Source organism: Marmota flaviventris, chromosome 5 (genome assembly GCF_047511675.1).
Source record: "Marmota flaviventris isolate mMarFla1 chromosome 5, mMarFla1.hap1, whole genome shotgun sequence".
Lineage (NCBI taxonomy): Eukaryota > Metazoa > Chordata > Mammalia > Rodentia > Sciuridae > Marmota > Marmota flaviventris.
Window position 1 is genome coordinate 65,248,031 of NC_092502.1, and position 22,727 is coordinate 65,270,757.

The window sequence follows — 22,727 nt, forward strand, 5'->3', positions numbered from 1 at the left end:
GGCTTTGACAATACAAGTGAGTAAGAGGAGGGGTGGCAGCCTAGTCTAACCTGCAATGGCACATGCCTCACTTGCTTTTCCCCATCCTTGCCCACCACCCGTTCATACTGGCGGTGAAGACAGATCTGCTCTCTCTCTTATTACCCTCCTCCCTTGGAGGGCAGTCGGTTTTTCTGTTCCATTCCTGATGTTCGAGGAATGTCACGTGGTCAACACATGTTCATTGAGAGGCTTCCTTCCAAGCAGATTGTTTCCTCCAGAATATCTGTTGAGATGACTACGAAGGCAGGCTCTGCAAAGGTGAGAAAGATTTCATAATTTGTTGTGTAAGAAAGCAGTCTGGGAAGAACTAAAAATTTTTAAAATTCTTAAGCCTTTTGGGCAGGAATATTTTTGTTTGATTTTGATTGATTTTTTGCACAAGAGATGTTGCATCCTCAATCTGTCTTATCAGAAGGTACGTGAAATAGCATCTATTTCCCCAGTGCTGGTGATTCTAACATTGGCCTTTTAGTGAAAGTAGTTGCTTACCAGATTTCTCCAGCTAAGGCTGCAATTTTCCCCTTTGTGATTAATAAGTATCCTGTGAGGAGATACTCTGAGGTTCTTCAAGCTTGCACCCCCTAGTTTCAGCACCCATTGATTTGTTTTAAATTTTTTTTTAGTTGTAGATGAACACAATACCTTTTTTGTTTATTTATTTTATGTGGTGCTGAGGATGAAACCCAGTGCATTACCCATGCTAAGCAGGCACTCTACCACTTAGCCACAACCCCAGATCCATTGATTTTTGCATGAACCAATTATTACTGCAATGGTTGCTGAATGGTGATTGCTAATTTCACCGACTGTCTGCACCTAGTAGTTGGCACACTACTGTGAGGAAAAGCTTTCCTTTCTCCCCATTCCCTTATTTATATCAATAGGAACTTAGGGATTCCTGTTTGATCCTATGGTTTATTATCTATTATTGCCCCAAATGAATAATCTGTGTCTAATGATGAAGAAATAGCAGACCAATCAAACTTGAGAGACTCTTCAGAAAATACGTGGCCTAGGGCTGGGGTTGTAGCTCAGTGGTAGAGTGCTTGCCTCTCATGCTTGAAGCATTGTGTTCGATCCTCAGCACCACATAAAAATAAATAAATAAAATAAAGATATTGTGTCCATCTACAACTAATATATATATATTTCTCAAAATACCAAGACCATGAAAGATCATGAAGCTTGAGCAATGGTTCTAGATGAAAGGAAACTAAATAGATGTGACAATCTCATGCAGTATGTGGATCTGGAAGGGACCCTAGACAAGAATTCTGCAAAAATTTTTGTATAAAGGAAAAGACTAGGACAACTGAAAAAGCAGTGGGGCAACTGAATAAGATCCATAGACTAGTTAATAACACTACATCAGTGTTGACTGCCTGACTTTCTTACTTGTATTGTGGTTACTACATAAGAGGATATAATTGCTTTTAGGAAAGGCACCTTGCAATATTTAGGAATAAATGGGCATTTGTTCTTCCACTTACTCTCAAATGGTTCAGGGAAAAAAAATCAAACTGAATATAGTAAAATGTTAACATTTGAGGAACATAGTGGATAGGTACACAGGAATATTTTGTATAGTTTTAGCAAACATTTATGTAAGTCTGAAATTATTTCAAAAATAAGTTAAAATTCATAAGCTCCCAGAATTTCCCTGAGGCCCTCAAGTATTTTGATTACTAAATTCAACCTACATCCCTGTTGTCCCCGTATACATCACCAATGTCACTCCTTCACTGTGCAATCTTTTGTGCCTTTTCTCTTCCTTAGGCACAGAATGTTCAGGAGGACAGTGCAGGCAAACCCCTCTGCTAGCTTCTTGTGAGGAGAGGGCAAATGGTGGAATGGGTGTAACAGAAATGAGTTGGCCTCTGTGATTTTGTTGCCAGTGCTTGGCTAAACCTCCTCTGGTTGTTGTCCTTCTGTGTGGAAATAAAATCCAAACTGACCTTGCAGAAGGAGGAAAGAAGAAGGCTGAAAGGATATTGGGAAATTAGCCTGAAAAAAAAATTTATTAAGACCTGCTTTCTAACACACCGTGCCTTAGAGTTTGTCCACAAGCAAGTTTCCATGAAAACCCAGTAAAACAAGAAATATGTAGGAGTTTTCTGTGTCCTGCCTAATTTATTTCATCAAGAGCCTGATGTTTTTTTCAATCCAGGACTCAGGCTGATGTAACAGGCTAGTTTGCTATTTGGGGAAACTACTAATGATAATAATGATTACAGCCTCATTCTTTGGGATGTGGCATGAGACTATCAGGTCTTGCATGCAACGTTTATGAAAGTCGTTCCCAGAACCATTTCTCCAAAGGCAGAACAATGATCTGTGGCTCCAGGAACTGAATATACTAAAGGGGCCCAACCTTTCAAGAAAGCAGCTATATTTGGGTTCAAAACTGGGCTTCTCTGAGCTCTCAGGGGCTGCAAGCACACTGTATCATGTGCTCATCTGCTAATGTGCTCCACTTAGCCCAAGCACAAGTAAGAGTTGTCACAAGCTCCAGGTGGCTGCTTTGCATTCAGCAGGAGAAGCAGGCAAGAATACCAAGCCCCAATTACACAGATGCACTTTTGAGTCTCACCACATCAAGAAGTTACAAAGGGTTTGGAGTGTTGGTATCTTTTCTACACACCACTGACTATGGACAGAAGTTTCATTTTATTGTCACGAATTTGAGCCCTTAAAGGAAAAGGTGGCCTGTGTTTGACATATCCTGCTTTTCTTCCTCGTGCCTAGGATAGTATCTATGTGGATGTTGGGGCATCTGCCTGTAGAGAAGAGCCAACCTGTCCCCATCCCAGCAATGGCCACTTTTCTGCACATCTGTCCTGGTGTCAGCAGCTGGGACCTCTTTGACCGAAAGTAAGGTTATTTGAGATGATTACATCTGGATCCCATGAGAATAGTGGTGGTTTGTTGGCTCTTTTAACTACACTTACTGTGACATAGCATTTCCCAGATCAAGTGAAGGTGCAGGGAAGTAGTAAGGAAGTAACTGTTAAGGGAAGGCTGGCCGCCACAGCAATCGTATGTTCCAGGTTGTGTTAAATGATGTAGAAAGAGCTTCTACTCTAAGATCGCCTGACATTTTAATAGGTACCTGAGAATCCCATCAAGGGTAGAAGATGTGAATTTTCTCAAGGCCGGTGTTGTGTAGTGTGGGGGCAGCCCTCATTAGTGCTGTCTACAGGTCCGGGGTTCAGGATTAGGCAGGTGATGATTCTTTGTTTACTGAGATCTCAAGAGACTATGGGGCTGGGGTTGTGGCTCAGTGGTGGAGCACTTGCCTGGCATGTGTGAGGGACTGGGGTTCAGTCTCGGCACCTCATATAAACAAATAAATAAATAAAGGTTCATCAATAACTAATAAAATTAAGACTCTTGACTATTTGAAGTAGCAAATCCCATTGGCTGCAGGATGGCTGCTTTTGTGTCCTGTCTTAAGTGGGGTGGCTGGCCGCAGCCACAGGAGGAAGTCAGACCATCGGAGTTTATTTCCTAGCCTTGCGACCCCATGGAGGTTGATCTCCTCAGGCCTGAGCTTCCTTGAGAGTAATAAGGGGACAGTAATCGCCTTCCTTTGTATGATTGTGGTGAGATTTTTAGATGAGTCCATGGAAGCAAAGCACAGGGACAGTATCAATGTAAAACAGGAGCCTGTAACTGCCAGCTCAAGTCATAAATTAAGAGACTTCTAAAAGGCTACTCATAATGACCCTGCTTCTTGATTTTCTCAATGAATGGAAGACCCTGCACATGGAGTTTTATAGATCATTAAATGGCAGCTTGCTATCATGCTCTTCACTTGAGTTTCTTTTGCCCATCAAAAGCCTGCTTCAGTTTCTTGAATTCATAAAGTCTTACATACGAATATATAGAATGAGAATACTAATAGTTCAATATTTACTTTATATGGACATTCAGAGTTGGCCTCTGTAATTATTCCCATTACATTATGAGAAAACTGAGATTTAGAGAGGTGAAGTGACTTGCCCAAAGTTGCACAGCCAGTCATACTTCAGATGTAACTCAGGTGTCCCAATTCTACAACCCAGGTTCTTGACTGCTATACCAGAGAGGGAGAGGAAGGGGAAGGGAGAATGAGAGAGAGATATAGAGAGGCGGGGGGGGGGGGTACAACTACAGTAAGTATTTTCTAAATGTATAAATGAGTATGGAAATTCAGTAAATTTATCCTAATGATAACAAAGGTGATTACATTTTATGCTTTGTCTACACAATTCCAAATGATGGTTCTGATTTTTATTCACAAAATGACCGACAGATTTTTGCCTGTGGCACAGTCTTTACTTTAAAGGGTTGCAATGATCTGCCCCTTTGGAAGGTGAGCTCTTTGGATCCAGCATTCCTAGAATGCTGGTGCCTGAGCCCAGCCCCTTGTTTTAGAGCTGGGGAATGGGGGGAAGAACAGGGCAAGACCTGCCTTGCTGCTTGTGATAGCTGCAGGAACATCTTCCTGAATTGATCCTTCTTGAAAGGATTCATGTTATTTTATAATTGTACACCCAACACATTCTTATCATATGATAACGTTTGATAAGTGGAGCCCTGTTCATTGAACCTACCCCACAGGGAATCTCCTGGACCCACTGAATTATTTTCTGCTCTTCCTAGACATGCTCTTCATGTCTGGTTCCTTCTTAGTCTTCAGGTCTTAATTCAAATGTCACCTCCTTGGAGACACCTTCCCTGGCCTCTCCTGTAATACGGCTCACCACCCTCTGCTGTCCTGTCTCATCACTCTGTTTCCTGTGTGACATCTGTCATGGAGGAACCCTCCGGTTTACCATTCACTCCCTTTCACAAAGGCAGGATGCTTATCTGTGCCATTCATTGTTGTATCCTGAGCTCCTGGAACAATACCTGGCACATAGTAGATGCTTATCCCATTTCACTGAATGAAAAGTGAATGAATAAATGAATGAGATGTCATTGATTTTTACCCAGGAAGAAAACATTTTGTGATTTTTAAACGGAGATAGAGTGAGAGCAACCTTGGCCTGGACCCCGTAAGGCCACAATGGCATGGCCAGCAGGGGTTAACTAATCAGCACATGCATTTTCTGAATTGCAAAATGTGCCAAGGGCATTTAATTTCTGTTAATTGGCACCGAGGAAGAGGAGTTGTTATCAAAATCACCAGCCAGCTGGAAGCTTTTCCGTGTCAGACCTATTTGCAAATCAGAATGGACATTTCATAAATCGTGTCAACACTGGGAAGCTGCGAGTCCCCCAGAGGGACAACACAGTGTGCTTCTGGCTGCATTTGGGGTTGGAGCTGGCCCTACACACCAAACCTTCACCAGATGAGGGGGTGAGCAGGTGGGGGAAACTGGAGGGGAGAAGACTTATGAGGATGGTGGCATAAATGCATTCTTAAATAATTGTCCCATCACCTCAATCCTGGTGCTGTTTCTCAGCTTATGTGAGTGGTAAAAAGAGCAATGAAGCCCAGATTTGTAGTCTTTTGGAGCTGACCCACTACTTCTCAGCTGTTACCTTAGACAAATGATTTATCCTCTGGGGTTCGGTTATTTGAGCTATAAATAGAAGACGATAACACTTGGGTCATGAGGATTTGGAGAGAAAATCCACATGGATAATAATAATGACAGCAGACATTACAGAACGTTTTCTATGTGCTGGGCACTGTGCAAATTTGACTATGTACATTATCTCAGTTAATCGTCCCCAGACTACTCAAGGAAAACACAAGTCCTATACTTCACAGGTGAGGGACCAAAAGGCTGCTGAGGTTAAATGATTTGGCCACAGTGACCCAGACAGGAAATGCAGAGTTTGGATTTGAGTCCAGATCACCTGATTCCATTGGACTCTCAACCCCGCTGTAGCAGACGCTCTAAGGGAACAGTTCAGTATCTAGCATTTAGAACATTCCTGAGGAATGGTAGCTAGTAAGATTCTGTTCTTAACCGGGCGAAATGGCACATGCCTATAATCCCAGTGGCTTGGGAGGCTGAGACAGGAGGATCGCAAGTTCAAAGCCAGCCTCAGCAAAAGTGAGGCACTAAGCAACTCAGTGAGACCTTGTCTCTAAATAAAATACAAAATATGGCTGGGGATGTGGCTCAGTGGTTGAGTACCCCAGAGTTCAACCCCTGGAACCTCCCACCCCCCCAAAAGCTTCTGTTTTATATTAAGCTTTTCTTCTGTTCTCCTTGATTCCCAGCCTCTGTCAGGCCCGCAGACTCCTCCAACATTTACCACTTCTGGGGCCCTTTTTCACATAGCATCCCACCTATTTGTCTTATTCGATCTTCTCAACAACTCCCATAAAGTATTGAACAGCATTTTCACCTTTCAGGTGTATGAAGAAAGGCCCAGAGAGGTTAGTTAACCTGGCCAAAGGTCAGACATCCAAGAAGTGGTAGGGCCAGGATTTGAACCTGAGGACAGAGCCTGGGCACTGACTCCTCTATACCACATTTCTTCATGCTGACCATCTTTCAGAACATTCTCTCTCTCTTTTTAATTTTTTAGATGTTGGTGGACCTTTATTTTACTCATTTATTTATATGTGGTACTGAGAATCGAATTCAGTGCCTCACACATGCTAGGCAAGCACTCTACCACTGAGCCACAACCCCAGCCCCAGAACATTCTCTCTTTGATGACACTCCCTTATCAACTGTAGCACTCCTTCTTGTGCTCCTCTCTCACTTTTGTCCTTTACAATAGGGCTTAGCTTGTTATAGTGCTTTGTTTTGGAATTGTGCCTCCTTATCCATTTATTTCTAATAGCTACCACTTATTGAAAACTTCCATGCACTCAGTTCTATGCCCAGAGTTGGATGTGTGTGATCACATTTAACTCTGCCAAGAACCCAATTTGACCCCCATTTTATGGATGAGTAGACTGAGGTCTAGGGAAACTCTGCCATTTTTTCAAGTTTCTTAAGTCATTTTGCCAAAGGAAACATAGTAAGTAAGGAACCTGCGACAAAACCAGGCAATCTTGTTCCAAGAATTCATCATCTTAGCCATTATTTGATATTGCTTTTCCAAATCTTGTATAGTGACCCCCAAATCCTTGGTGAATGATGCTTTAACATCTGGCCCCCTGTTGGAGACTCCCATAAAGAAAATGGTCCAAGTCCTTAAATTTGCCAACATCTAAAAGCAACTTAAGCTTAAAAAAAGAAAGAGAGAAATCAGTTTATAAATAGAATGTGCAGAACAGAATATTTGGAAATGTGGTTGTGATAGCTAAAATTAGCCTTCCCTTCAAATCCGTCTCACCCCTCCTGCCTGACTGCTCTGTTCCCTGTCGTGGAGGCTGGTGCTCTCTCTCTGTGGCTGTGACAGATGTAGCTCCTTCATGCAACACAGTCTTCCACTCTCTGAACAGAGATTTACTACATTTCTCAAGGAACTGGGAAGAAGGTGGCGGTGTTTGGGGGCAGGAAGCTGGGACCAATCCTTTTGAAGCAATATTTATTTGAATTCCTCTTTGGCTCTCCAGGTCTGTTTGAGCCTCTTCCTTATGTTTTGACTAAAGCTTGATTTTTGCTTATTTGTGAGGGTCACTCCTTGCAACAGCTCTCCCCATCCTCTCAGATGGTCAGGGAGTGGTTATTTTCATGAGCAGGATGTTAGGGTGGCTTTGAGTGATCTATAGCAGTCAAACCCTGACTTGCACATGGCTCTCATCAAGCTAGTTGGTCACGCTCTCCCTGGTTCCAACATTACCAATACAAAATGCAGGCATGCACAAAATGGCCTTGCAAATGCCTTTTGCCTTTCTCCCTGGGTCCTGGCTGGCATCCTTTTAGTCCTTACAAGGCTGCAGTTCTGGTCCATCAACAGTGCCCTATTTGCATAATTAGCTTGCATCTGCGGGTGTTGCCTTTGAACTTTGTATAAACACCAGCACAGAACAGGCAAGGTGTCAGCTATCTGAGCCCTCTCATTCCCACAGAGGAGATGAAAGTGGAGGTTATTTTGGAAATCATATCCCTCTCTTCTTCTGCCACTCTGTTCCATATCATTTAGTGTGAGGACAGACAAAACCAGAAATAAGCTCACGAAGAGCGAGCAATCTGGGGAATGCAAAATGATCATTGTGTTTTGACGTCAATGATCCGGAACCACTTTGCTTCAGTTCTTTTTCAAGTTGCTTGGCTATGTCTGGCAGCCCTTGCCGCAAGGGTAGCTTTGCTTTTTGAATATATTTTGCACAGAACCCTCTGAATTATTTTCCTTCCCATTCCTACTTCTTGGATTACAGGAATGTTCCTTGTTTTTCTCTGGAAAGCATTGATCATCTGAGTTAAACCTTTCCCCTATCTCCACCCATGTCTCGGTGATAGCAGCACATACCCACTCTTTCCAACCTCATCCATGCTGGAAGGGTGTTTATAGTTGCCACTGATGTAGAGGGAGGTTGTGATTTAAGATTAAGGATTGGGTTTAGAGTTATGGGCTATAATCATTGTTGCCTTGGACTGGTTATTTGACCTCTGAAACCTAGGTTTTAATCTCTAAAATGGGATAATAGCAGTATTTCCCAGGGTTGGGCAGGATTAGATGGCATAATGCATGTAGCATGTTAAGTGCTTGGCATTAGTAAGTGCTCAATAAATAATGGCGATTATTGCAGGAGGAGTAGTCAGACGAGATGCTTTTTTAAAGTTTCCGTTTCATCTCAAAACTAATTTTGTGACCTTAGGCAAGGAATTAATTAAAACATTCTTGAGGGCTGGGGATGTGGCTCAAGCGGTAGCGTGCTTGCCTGGCATGCGTGCGGCCAAGGTTCGATCCTCAGCACCACATACAAACAAAGATGTTGTGTCCGCCGAAAACTAAAAAATAAATATTAAAATTATCTCTCTCTCTCTAAAAAAAAAAAAATTCTTGAGACCCAAGACTCAGTTTTCTGATTTGTAATCTGGGTACCAAGATACCTTTCCCCTGCATACCTCACAAGATTCTTAGGAACATTTGCTAATAGCAGCAGCAGCAGCAGCAGCAGCAGCAGCAGCAAGATCTCTTTTAGTTTCAGATTCTGAGTAGTTGCTTTTGGTTTCTGTAATCTGCTTCCCAGAGGTGCCAGGCAAGGCCCAGAGCAGAGCTGCTTAAAAAGCCCTATACTCAGACTTTGGACACAGCTTCAGCCTGTATTTCCCCATTCAGAAGAAACAAGTAGCTATAGTTGGAAGAATTCTTGTAAAATTCCTCCAAACTAGAATCTCTCAAAACTAGACATCCTCGTGCTTTTAAATTCACATTCTCAGCAATGAGTTGAATCCTCAAAATTCCAGTGAGAGAGACCAGAAGAGAACCCAAATATTCAGACAGAATATCTGAGCCTTATGTTGCAATATTTGCTTTGGCTCATATTTACAGGGTATATCTATGGGCTGAACTAAAAATTCAATACCTGGAGAACATTACAAGGCACAATAAGCACGAAATTCCAGAGAGTGATTTCAAGGGAAGTTGGGAGGAGGACAAAAAAGGAATGGGATTGGAACAGGCACACCATGGTATTGCGAATTACTATCTTTTTAAAAACTGAGTAGAATGGCTGGGGTTGTGGCTTGGTGGTAGAATGCCTGCCTAGTATGCTTGAGGCACTGGTTTTGATTCTCAGCACCACATACAAAAAATAAAATAAAGGTCCATCAACAACTAAAAAAAAAGAAAAAGGAAACAGTGATAATGGGGTTGGGGCTGTAGTTCAGGGGTAGAGCACTTGCCTAGCACATGTGAGGCACTGGGTTTGATCCTCAGCACCCCATAAAAATAAATAAATAAAAATAAAGGCATTGTGAAAGAATGTTAAATAAAAAACCTCAGTGGCAAGTATATGATTGTTTTATGATCCTGTATAATTAAATATATATATAAATATATTTCATATGGATGAAATATTTGATAATAAAAGCCAGAAAACAGAAAGAAGCCCTAATTCCCTCCACCCCTGCTAAATTAATAAAGAACTAACAACATTCTATGAGGGTCATCTCTATTTTTATCTATCTTGTTAGCCACTGTATCCCTGTTCCTCCTTCCAGAGCCTGGTGCAGAGTGAGTGAAGGATGAGTAATGTTGAATGAATGGCTGGGTGAGCCTGTGATGCTCCTCTGTGTCCCTCATCTTTGATTTGAAGGCATAACTTGGATCCCACCTCTGCTGCGTTCTGTATGTCAAAGCGTAGATCAGAAGACAGAGAGCCCCCTGGGAACATTTTGTTTCTGCTCTGGTCTAGGACATAATACTGGCAGACAGCTTGATCATTTAACGTTGCTCTATTTCAAGCAAAATGTCCTTGCATGATTTATTCTCAATGACACTAACCGACTGCAAGGATCTTTGGAGTTAACATCTCTCATTCGGTCCTACCTCCCCCAAACATTCCCTAAGTGACTGTCTTTCATGGTCACCTGAGAGTTTGCTGAAGTACTAACAATCTCTTCTCTTAGCCAAAAGGAAAACTGGGGCCTTTTCTCTCAAAATATATGCAAGGAAAGCATCAGTGTCAGCAGCTGCTAGCTCCAGCACTGACTGGTGCCAGCTTGATAAGCACTTGGTCCCACCTGGAAAGACTTGAGAGGTCTTTGCTATTCTGCTTGCCACAGCTGATCACCTCCCAGGGGGAGTGTTCAGAGGTATGTGGCTGGTCTGGGTGATCAGAGGCAGATGAGAGGATGAGAGTGGATGCCGATCATGTCATTGAAACAAATGACTTCCACACCTGCCAAATGGGTGCCAGAATAGCTGGTAAGCACACATGCCAGTGAATATGCTAGCTGAAACAGGTAGATTAGCAAGTATGGAACTGCCCTCTTGGTCAAGGGCCTAGGTCTGGGGAAGGTGGTTGTCAAGGGCAGGATGGACCTGGGAAGAGTACTGGGCTTGCTTTACATGCTCTCAGCCTCTGAGCAACCTCTCTGAGTTCTTTACTGTAGGCTAACATTCAAGGCATTCAGTAACCAGTATGACGTAGGCACTATCAGTTCAGAATGAACAAGGGCTTTATTGCTGTGGATCTTAGCTATGCCTGGCCTTGGTGCAATAGCTGCGGGGTAGTAGAATGATGGAGAGAATCTGGGTAAGGGTCAGGGTGTTGGAGGGGAGAAGCCTCAGGGAGCTCAGAGCATCTGTGATTCACCTATTCTACAGACCTATTTTAATGTTTTAAAAACCAGTGTGTCTGTACTCCTGCTGAATGTCATAGCCAAATGTCAGCTCTCATATTCAATAAGAGAAAACTGATTAGCTCTATTTCATGTGCTTGAGAGTCACTTAGGGAGCTTGTTTAAAAACAGATATCTAGTTCCCACCTCAAAATTGCTGAATAAGACTCTCTAGAGCCCAGGTTAGGCTCACCACACTTGGGAGACCTGAGTGTTCTGTATCAGCTGATTCAAGGATTCAGCTCTACCTTTTGAAGGGTTTCTGATGACCTGAGAGGGTATCCTGCATATAGTTTCTTTGGCAAATTATCCCTAATTCAGGTGCAGGTTGTGTGAGTGTGTGAAGCAGGTATATAGGGCTGTGGCAAATTAACGAGTGCATGTCCATTTGTTGAAGTCACCTTGACCCCTGGACTGCTGCTGCTCAGGAAAGCAGAGTTCCTATGGACAGACCCTCTGACTTTTCAGGATGTAGGAAGTGATTGGGCTGGGAATTGGGTCAGTCCTGCACCTCATCAAGTCACAGGTGGGGCCCTGCTTCCAAGTCTTCTGTTCCATAAACCCTGTCTATGGATGACTGAAGGGAGAGGAAGTGAGGCTGGTCCTACATAGCAAGGGAAGCAGAAAAGCTTTAAGTGGGAATCTTGATGCTGCTTAATGAGACAATATGGTTCCTAGAGAATGTCCCCAGCTATTGTAATCCATTGTCACTTCTTAGCTGTCCCATTTCCACCAGTCAAATCCAATCCTCAGCACCTTTCCTAACACCATGGTTTGGGGGTCTATGTGGTAAAAGGCACCTTTTCTAAGGCATTTGGGTCTTAACTGAGGGATGCAGCTCTTACAGGCTGGAATTTTCACCTTCTGATTTGAGGTGCTGGGGTTCTATCTAGGATTTCTGGAATGTTCCACAAAGCAATGGATTCCTGTAAGTACAAGGGAACTCGGCTTCATTGCTACATTTAAACCCACTTGCCAGGGCTCTCCTGCTGCTTGGAAGACCCTGTCTCCCATTGCTTTGTCTATCTGACTTTGACTTGTCCTTCAGGACTCAGCTTAGACTGTGTTCTCAACTCTAGAACTAGGTGCTGTGGGTTTCCTTTTAGCACCACAATCCTGAGCATGTACTTGTTCTAGAATTTCCCACCTGGAGTTTCAACAGCCATTTAAAAAAAAAAAATCCAAGTCTAGAATTTGTTAGGTGTTCACTGTGTGCTGGCACTAAGTCACTATGCATTATTATCTCAGTTAATCATCACAACAGCCCAGTGAGGCTGGAACCATCAACATTCTTATTTAAGATAAGGAGGCTCCAAGATGTTAATTAAGTAGCTTGCTTAGTATCACATGGTCAGAAAGTGATAAATGAGAGCTTGAACTCAGTTCATGTGCAGCAGAGCTTGCTGGGCTTCTTTGCATTTGTCACCAAAGTTGCACCATGCAGCTTCGTAGCAGTCTAGAGTATGTCCTAAAGTCAAGGATGGCCTTTGGGTTCATACAGCGCAATCACAAGTTGGGCTTTGATGTCAGATTCCTTGCTCTGCTATACTGTCTGTGGCTAATCTGCCAGCCTGTTTCTTTGGCTCTGTAATGGAGACAGTTATGGCTGCCCTATAAGTTGTTATGGAAATTGCACAAGAGGATGAGTCTATGGTCCTCACTGCTGTCCCCACTATGTAGTCAATGTTAGAAACATGTTGGTGGAATAAATGAATTGAAGGGGCAGTGAAGTCCATTTTTATCTAGAAACAATATCCTCTTGTTCCTTTTTCAAACAGGCATAAAACTCTACAAAGAAGGTGTTTGGTGTGGGAGGCAGTGAGTGTGATGCTAGGCGTGGGTGACCTCAGTGCAAGGGAGGGTGGCAAGCCTTGAGTAGTTTACATTTCTCAAAGAGGTTATCCTGTAGGGATAGTGGACAGTGGCAAGACTCTTTTGTTTCACGTTCCATTTTCATTTTCATCATGCCTAAACAACCTGCTTGGCAGCCACAGACATTAGAAATTAACTGGATCCATTGCTACTGAGGCATAGGCTAACTATGTGGTTGGCTTGTCATGCCATATCTCTGCCACTCTGGGTGTAGCTGATAAACTCATTGAGAATGCTTTGGGATAAAGATGAGGCATAGACACTCATATTTGACAAATCATATCATGTTTCTCGTCCCTGTGACTTTATCCCATAGCTCCACCTGGATGATAAGATTCAGTTCATTGAGGCGTGAAGTTGGCCATATTGATTTTGTGGCATACACATGGGTCAATATCTCACCGAAATGGTAGAGCAACATGCTACCAATGTTGGCTCTACCAGTTCCAAATATCTGACCCATGTGTAGTGTTCCTTGGCAGGAGTATGTTTCGTTTTATTCTATTAAGTTCTGAAAGAATCTATGGAATTGGAGACATAATGCTAAGTGAAATAAGCCAGTCCAATGTGCTCTCTGGTATGTGGATACTAAACCACAACAAGGAAGGGTGGGGAGGGGACAAATAGAAGTTCTTTGGATTTGACAATGGGGAATGAAGGAAAGGGAGGAGGAAGGAAGATAGGAAAGACTGTAGAATTAATTGGATATAACTTTCCTAGCCTTGTATTTGAAATATTTGAGTACACAACCAGTGCAATTCCACATCATGTACACCACAATAATAGGATCCTAATTAGAGTAAGTTAAACTCCACATGTGTATAATATGCCAGAAGACACTCTACTGTCATGCTTATCTAAAAAGAGCAAATAATAAAAATAATCTATGAATAATTCTAATTTCCATGTGTGTGGGTAGGTAAAAAATACATGTTTGTAATCCTAAGAACTTCAAGAACTGTTTACAGGAAAGGTCTACTTAGACCTGCTTTTTTTTTTTTTTTTTTTTTTTTAATGGAACACAGCCTTAGTAGCAAATGTCATTTTACGCATCACATTGTCCCCATTGATGGGCATTCAGTACAGGTTAATCACAACAATTAAGTTTAATGAGAATTAATGGGGTGTCTTACAGCATGGCCTTGGCTCCCTGGGTTGCCTCCTCACCCCTGTTTATAAAGCTCTGCATGGCTGGTTCCTGATCATTTCAATGCCACCTTCATGGGGTTGCCCTTGCCCCTTTCTCCATTGCAGACTGGCCTTTCTTCCCTCTCTGCCAGGAATGTCAAGGCTACCTCCTCCCTCCACGTCTCTTTTATCTTCTCAGATTCATCTTTCTCTTCACTCTCATCCTTTTCTTCTTCTCTCTTCCATCTATTTTCACCTTCCCTTTTTTCCTCCTCCTTTCTCCCCCTTTCCTGTCTAATCTTCTTTGTTCAGTCCCTTTTCTAGCAGTTTCCTCTCAAAGTATCCCCTCTCCAACCTTGTATTGGCATATTGTCATTGACATAGTTGTCTTATGGGGGGAAACAACCAGTCTGCCCCAAATGAGAAGACACCAGGGAAAGCAAAAGTGCTACAAAGCAGATTATGTATCTAAACTCACCACGCCCCATTGCAGGTTGTTTTAAAGCACACCATGTTTTCTTGGGGAAGGATGAATGAATTGTCCATAATACCACACATGACCCTATCTGCAGCACCATTCTTATCACTTAACTTTGTATAGAATTACATGGGGAGAAGCAGATTGAGAAGGTTAAAATATGGTGATCTTTTGATAATTGGTAGTTAGATCCCTTTGACCTTCTCATTTGGAGCAAACTCAGGAAGCTGATTCTCTTTGGTTTTAGTGAGTTCTCAGAATGTACAAAGTATCCATCTCATACCCCTCCCAGAACTTCTTCCCTCTCAGCCAGAATTATAACTCTTTTGGAGGGAAAAACACATGGCAGCTACTAATGGCAGTGTATGGCCTGTATTAGGTGTCAGAAGCTCTTCTAACATGTTGGTAAGAGGAGAAAATGGCATTAAGGTTAAAGAAGCCATGCCAACGATCCCACCACTGCCATGCTTCTGGTTGAAGCCCCTTTTAGGACACCACAGAAATTTTACACAGAACACAAACACTGCATGCTGGAGGACAAAGTGGGTCCCTCTCCTTAGTCTGAACAGTGTGGATGGCCTTGCTGCATCAAATTGTTATTTGGAAGACCATCCAACCTGGGGCAGGAATTCCTTCTCCCACCTTCCCTCTCCTACAAATAAAATGGGCAGAACAAAGACCTGTGCTCCAGTTCCCAAAGAACAGTAGGATGCCCTCATTGGATGCAGATTGTATTTAAATGCAATTCACCTCTTTGGGGTCTAGGAAAAGCCACCGGTAGATTCATTTGCTGGGAAATGCGGTCTGTGTGGCTGAGGCAGTGGATGCTGGAGGCATGATCTTGGTGAAAGCTGACTTTCTCCGGAGGTCTGTCTGCTGTCCAGAGTGGCAGCCACTTCGATGGGCAAATAGGATGGTCATCTCTGAGCTCAAAGGGGCTGCTTCGGGCAGGGACCCCTTGAAGGTGACTGGCTGTTCAGGCTTTCCAGAGGTGGGATGGGAAGTGTAGTGTTTGGTGGGAGGAGGGCTATAATTCTGAAATCTCACGGTTTTAACTTGCTGCAAGAGAAAGGAACATGGGTGAGACACATACTATTCCCCCTCAGGACTGAGTTCATGCTATTTCTCTACACCCGTCCCCATTCAAAATTCCAAATTTGTGTGGTTTTCATTCAGCAAATATTTCTATCTACTGTGTTTACCATGCATCACGCACTGTTAGGTGCTTGGAGTCTCAGAGTGAACAAAACCACCCTGGTAAGCAGAAAGTTGTAACAACTGCTCTGATGGGAGAAGTAGAAGATGCTGAGAATTCAGAGGAATATCTAATTCCAGCTGGGATGGGGATAGTCAGGGAAGGCTTCCTAGAGAAAGCTATCAGAGAATTGAAGAACAATTAGGAAGAGTGTAGGCAATTGCAGAGAAGGGAAGTTCCCTTTCTGCCTCTCTCACATCTGCCTTCCATTAAGGTCTATCTCTAGGTTAGCTTTTCCTCCAGGCCTCTCTGATGACTACATTTAGAGCTTTCTGTAATGGCCTTGGACATCCTCAGTGCAGAGTTAGCTCCCTGGACACCTGCTGGTTGAATTTAGCCTTCAGAGTGTATGAGGGTTTGATTTACTCCCCCTCATATGAAGACTGCATATACAAATCAGGATTTCATGTCTCTTTTAAAAAATCAAAGATCTGGCACACTGGGCCTTTGCCCCATTCTGGCAACACCTGGCTGGAGCCAAGAAGCAGTTCCCTGTTGTATGAGACTTGAGTCTCAGTTTGCTCCAAGCCCCCCCTCAACCTTCCTTCCTCTCACCTCTCCTAAGCTATTATGTAATTCCTGGTAGCTACAGGTATTTGCTTTGGCCAATTCCTACTTTGGGGCTTAGTAAGTGTTCTGTGGTACTGCCTGGGAATGATGTCTTTTTTTCCAAGAAATTCAATCCTGGTGTCCCCAAATGAGAATCCATGTTTCCTCATACCTCTTGACTCTCGCCATATCTAGCTGGGGTCTGGGGACTTACTAAGCACTTATAATTTGGGTTATTGGGTAACTGGGGCTTGGAAAACTTTAAATTATGTGAAAACTGTAAGTCATAATAAAAACTCCCAATATTTATATCAGTCAACACTAACTTTTTCCAAATGCCTTTCCCTCTAGGCTTATAGGTTAGCATTAAGATCATGAATTTTTATATCAGATCTGGATTTGATTCCAGACACTCAGGTGTCAGCTGGGTGACTTTATGTCATGTTTTCTAACTCTCTGAGCCTCCATTTCCTCATTTAAAAATGAGAATAAAGTGCTAGACACGGTGGTACATGCCTGTAATACCCACTTCAGAGGGCTGTTAGGATTAAGTGAGAAGGGATGTGCGAAGTTCTCAGCATAGTGCCTGTTGGGTAGTTAATAATTAGTAAGTACTTAGAAACAGGAGGAAACTTCAGACTCTTTCCATTTTGTGGGGGAATGGGGTGAATGATGGTAAGATGGTGGTGATGGTGTTGGTAATGGTGGTGGTGATGCGTGATGGTGGTGATCTGGTGGCAATAATGATGTTAAATAAACTAGAAGATAACAATGAGCGTCACCTAGATTTCTCTGTGTCATCTCTTCCTTTCCACCACCCTTATTGTTTCAGATGTTACAAAACCCCATGTCTTCTAGTACAAAAACTCAAGTTATTAGATACAACCTTCAAACTATAAGTGTTTAGTAAGTCCCCAGACCCCAGCTAGATAAGGTGAAAGTCAAGCAGTAAGAAGAAACATGGATTCTCATTTGGGGACACCAGGATTGAATTTTATGGAAAAAAGAAATCATATTAGAAGTTAATCGATCTGACCTCTGCCACAGAGGTCACAATAACTTAGTTGTTGGAGTTATCGTCTATTACCTCTTTGACATGATGAATAATTATGTGTCAATTATGATGTGAGGACTTCATATACCTTAACACCATTTAATTCTCTAAACCTATGTGGCCATTATCAACTGTTATCTCCATTTTGTGGATTAGGCAAAAAATAAGTAAGTAAATAAATAAATAAATAAATACTTGAAAGGTGAAGTGTTTTGGTTAAATCCACCCAGCCAGCAAGTAGCAGAGCTGGAATTTAAATCAAGTTTTGTCTGATGCCACAATCAGTTTTGTTCCAAGCCACCTCTGGGTCTCAAAAGAAATATGTACAAAATATTTGTGAAGAATAAAGGTGAATCAGTAACACATCTAGGAAGGGGAAAGTGTGAGGCTGTGGGGGTGTTGGGTGTCAGAATAGTTTTGAGGATGCAACTTTGGGTCCTTGACTACCAACACTAAGATCTCAGGAGCTGGGACAGTGTATAAAGTTGGGAGCTAGAGTCAGGTCCCCTGTGATTTTATTCCTACCTTTTCGGTGCCATTTCTTGAGTTTTCTGGTTTCACCAGGATTGATGGTGGGGCAGATGCGGGTGGTTTTGGCGGAGGCTCACTCTTGATGGGGATTTCCTTGCCTTCCATGATGACTGAACTGGCTGTCGAGTGGATCCTGGCATCGCTGCCTCTGCTGACGCAGGTGAGGGCAGGCTCCCCAGTGGGAGTTGGTGTGGGTCCCATCTCCACCACCACCGTTGATGGGGAGGACGGGATCCCCTGAGACTGGTAGAACTGGAACTGCTGAGGCTGTACCACCATGGTGGGATTGCGTCTGAGGGAACCCACCATGAAGGAGGGGATCCCTGACTGCACCGATCTCTGCAGGGATCCATCTAGGGGATTATATGACAGAGATATCAGCAACAGCGGTGGCTGACAGCAGGTTGGGTCAGGGCTGGGTAAGCAGTGTGTCCTGATATCCCAGAATAGTCAAGTGCTTTCCTAATTTGACTGAGCTCACATTCTCCTGGGGTCTTTCAAAGGTGACCTTATTCTTTTTTTAGTGCTGTTTGCTGGCAGCAAGTAACTGGCTAGCTGAATGGTGTGTGTGTGTGTGTGTGTGTTGTCAGAAGGACTATTGCTTCCATTCACCTCTCTCTCTCTCTCTCGTGTGATTTGGTGTGATCTTGATATGTCTATTACACACACACACACACACACACACACTTATGTTCACACTCTCCTATTTTCTCCCTCTAGGCCTTAAAGACAGAGTGTGAAGAAGAGTGACACAAAGACAGCTTCACAGTGAGAAGCAGGCACACCAAAGAGGAAATGAAAAACAAAGCCAGACACAGAAAGAAAACAGCAATTGAGAAACACAAGAGACAGACAACTGAGAAGGACAAGAGGGAGGGAAAGAAGAAAAGAGAGAGAAGAGGGGACCAGAGGACTCTAATCAGCTACTTGCATCAGAAAGTTCTAGCAGAAGCTTTAGTCATGAGGTGGTGAGGATGCTTTTTGTGGGGGTATTCAGGGGTGAGTGGAAATAAGTGCATGTGCCAGACCAGACATGACTAGTCAGGGCAGAATCTTCCAGACGGAGGCAGATTCATAAATGTCATTCTGGAGTTAGGGCTGCATGTGCGGTGAGCTTTGCAAGGTCTCATGACCTAAATCTGGAGAGGAGAGTCACACCTTCTCCCTCAGTACCCTCACTGTTAACTGGAGATGATAACAGCTCATCATAGGATGTGGTGAGGATCTCATCTTATGATGGGTACCCAGTGGTAGTCAGACAGTGCCGGAATGTAAGAGTGCCCCACTCTTGTTAGCTATCATTATTTGGGGTAAAGAACCACATAACCTGAAAATTCAAAGTTCAAGAGTTTGGTTTCACCCTTTCCTGAACTCATTTTTTTTTTCTTTCTTTAACATTGAGCTAGTCCTTCGTCAGCATAAAGAAGCCATTCCTTCCCCTGAAATTCTCTAAAGACAGGAGATCCCACCTTTTCTGCACATGGCCTGTAGGTGACCTGGAGAACCCAGGATTCATTGGGACTGTCAGGAAGACCCCCTGAGAAGCACTGTGGGACATTTCCCAAAGGGTTCCCAGTATTTGGGGGAGGCATAGGAATGTCCCAGCCAGAGCTGTTAGTCTTTCGTGAAACCCCATGGACACATGTTTGAATCAAAGTCGTTTGCATCTAGCACAGAAGGTCTGAGCCAAGGCCAAGTTCTGCTCTGTGGCTCTCTGTTAAGCCGAATGGGAACATGAAACGCAGAAGGCTCACCAAACACAGTTGGTGTTTTCAGCTGTTTGCTGCTAGCAAGCCCGCCACCATTTACACAAGTCTGACCTTTCAGTTTGAACATTTATTTTTTCACTGACAGTCCTGTGAGGTGCACATGGTCAATCTCCTGTCATTTCTCTTCACTTTGGGGAGATGGATAGCTTGACCAGCCCCACCTTGGGGAAAAGGGAGAAAAAGAAAGCCTCTGGGACTTGGGAAGTCAAAGCAACACTGGGCAGGCATGTCCTCAGGTGCCCATAAACATGTGAAAAATCGTCTTCCTGCCTATTTATCTTGTGAGCTTCTAATTTTCAAAAGATTGAGTGCTTTCTTATTGCATGTGCATATAATGCAAGCAGTCAGAGCTTCAAGCCGATCAAGATTTATGTGCAGGTGTCAGAGAGTGTATTAAATTGCAAGCCACTGAGGATGGGCCGAATTCTCTGCATTCCTCATTGGTCCAGAATGAGAGTGAACCCTTTCAACCCTAAACAAATTCATGCTCTGGATGGACTAAACTCTTTATTTGTAGCAGCAATGATATAATTTATTTACTAATAAAAGTTATTTTACTAATAAAATGATACAATTTTTGAAAAGGCAAATGTTTCTTGAGAGCTTCTATGCCAGGCACTGTACTGATGTTGTTCAGATTATTTTATTAGATCTATATAGTGATGCTGATGAGACAGGTATTATTTTTATTTCCATTTTACAAATGAGAACACTTAAGTCTGATGAGATTAGTAACTTCCCAAGGCTATTGTGATGGAATTACTTATTTGTGTGTGTGTGTGTGTGTGTGTGTGTGTGTTTGTGTGTGTGTTGAGAGGGGAGGAAGAGGTAGGAGCAAGAGGCAAAGGCAGGAGGTACAGCTGGGTGGAATTAAGTGACCAGAGCAGTGAGCCTGGTGACCAGGGAAGTGGGAAACACAGGGACAGAACAGAGGGGAGATATTTGCTTTCTTTTTCTTGGGAAATTTCCCCACATGGCATATTATCCCACAGGTTTCTCTTCTTCCCAAACTATTCATATTATATTTTCAAGTCTAATCACTTGTTTAAATTTGTTAAACCACTTGTTAAGATTGCAAGAGGGTTTGCAGAGCCTAGTTTAAATCAGGAAATCATATTTACTGCACTTGGCTGGTTACAAATGAAGAAAACCTTGATGTTTTATAGAAGAGAGATTCAGACACTTCTCAGAATCCCTGAAAATGGGAACTTATTTAGAAGTTTAATATGTTGAGAGATAAAAGCATAGTTCTTGAAATGACAAGTCTGTATGTATTGCCATATTGAAATGTATATGTTACGTAGGTAAAAATAAAATAAAAGCAAAGTGCAGAGCAGTGTTATGAATGTGACTGATTGGTGTGTTTTTCTATCTATCTAGAAAAAACTTCAAACTGAGGGTTAAGGAGATAAGGGAAACCTGCTTTGAATACCTTTTATGCTAGAATTTTTTAACCCTGTGCATACATCACATAAATAGCAGGGACTCTGAGCACTGCTCTATTCTTGCTTCCTCTCCTGAGCTCTGGAGCACCCAAACCTTGGGGGCTTCCCTAGAGCATAGTTTGGGAAGCCCTGGCCCAGCAAAGGTTTGGTCAGCCTGTCTTAATAAGAACCAACATTCACCTTGGCTGTGTGACACTTAGGACTATCATCCCAGCCATTCACTGTGCATGCAAAAAGTGACTCAGGGCAGGGACTTCCAGTTGATCATTTGGTAAAAAACACATTAGGGAATTGCAAATTTTCATCTTAAAGCCAAGATCTTGCTTTAGTGAAAATCACCCTGTGTACCTGGGGTTGCACCCCGCTGCCATCGGCTAACTCTAGGCACATACCTCTGTGCCACCACTTACTCTTTCTCATGCTGCTCCGCCCTTTCCGAAGAGACCCTTGTCCTAAATTTCCAGTTGCATTCTTCACAGGGTTGACTACCGTGGTGGGCACAAAGACGGATTTGAAGGGACGGCTTTGCTGGGGATCACCTTCTGAAATGCTGCCTTGGGAGGACACAGAGGAGGTGGATAATGTCCATGTGGCATAGAGACCAGGGTTCCGGGAATCTGGAAAACTAGAGGTCTTTCTAGTTGTTGTTAAAAAGAGAGAGAGAGAGAGAGAGAGAGAGAGAGAGAGAGAGAGAGAGAGAGAGAGAGAGGGAAAGGGAGAAAGAAATATTCACTCAAGAGTCTTACTTTAAAAAGCCATCAACAACCAACCACATACCAAATGTGACCACTCCCCGCTTCTTCCTACTATACACATTCATACTGAGACCCTGCTGGAGCTGGAAGACTTGAATTCTGCCCGAAATAAACCAAAAAAACAGCAGGTATACTCTAGGCATGTATCTGAAAGACCCTGATAATTCAGCCTTGGGCTCTGATTTTTAAGAACAGCATTAAAGTTTTATAAAACAATTCCTTAGCCATTATTTCTAGCCTGAAGCTCGCTGAACTGCTCTGGCAGTGGCTGTCATTTCCCATGCCTTTCTTTTCCGTTTACCCAATCTAGCCACCACATCACATCTCCTCCTGAGCAGTCCATCAATCACCTTGTCACCTGTTGATAAAGTAGCCCCTGCTAATTCCCTGGAAAGAGCAAACGCAACCAAGGTCTTGGCTGCCTTTCTGTCAGTGCCTCTAGATTTCTGGTAGGCCACTTCCCCTCAATTCTCCTCCTTTATCTCTCTCTCTCTCTCTCACTAGAGTTTTATAGTTATAGACAATACCTGGGTTCATCCCAACAAATTCACACTGCATGGAAATTAATCTAATTTCCCTCTTGTCCTCTTCTCCCCTCTGCCATTTCCCTTCCTCTATTCTACTAGACTTTTCGCTTGTCCTTTATTTGACTCTAGCTTC

At 43.0% G+C, this 22,727-nt stretch overlaps 1 protein-coding gene across 1 annotated transcript in view; it reads right to left on the reverse strand.

Annotated features, from left to right (window-relative positions):
• Positions 1 to 231: 231 nt before the first annotated feature.
• Positions 232 to 22,727, reverse strand: part of Sh3rf2 (SH3 domain containing ring finger 2) — a 125,088-nt gene continuing 102,592 nt past the window's right edge. The window contains exons 7-10 of the mRNA XM_027927917.2: positions 21,723 to 21,949; positions 18,093 to 18,451; positions 15,460 to 15,768; positions 232 to 292 (exon numbers count right to left, since the gene is read on the reverse strand). Coding sequence (XP_027783718.2) covers positions 15,493 to 15,768; positions 18,093 to 18,451; positions 21,723 to 21,949 — 862 coding nt within the window. The 3' untranslated portion in view covers positions 232 to 292; positions 15,460 to 15,492. The remainder of the gene's footprint in view (positions 293 to 15,459; positions 15,769 to 18,092; positions 18,452 to 21,722; positions 21,950 to 22,727) is intronic.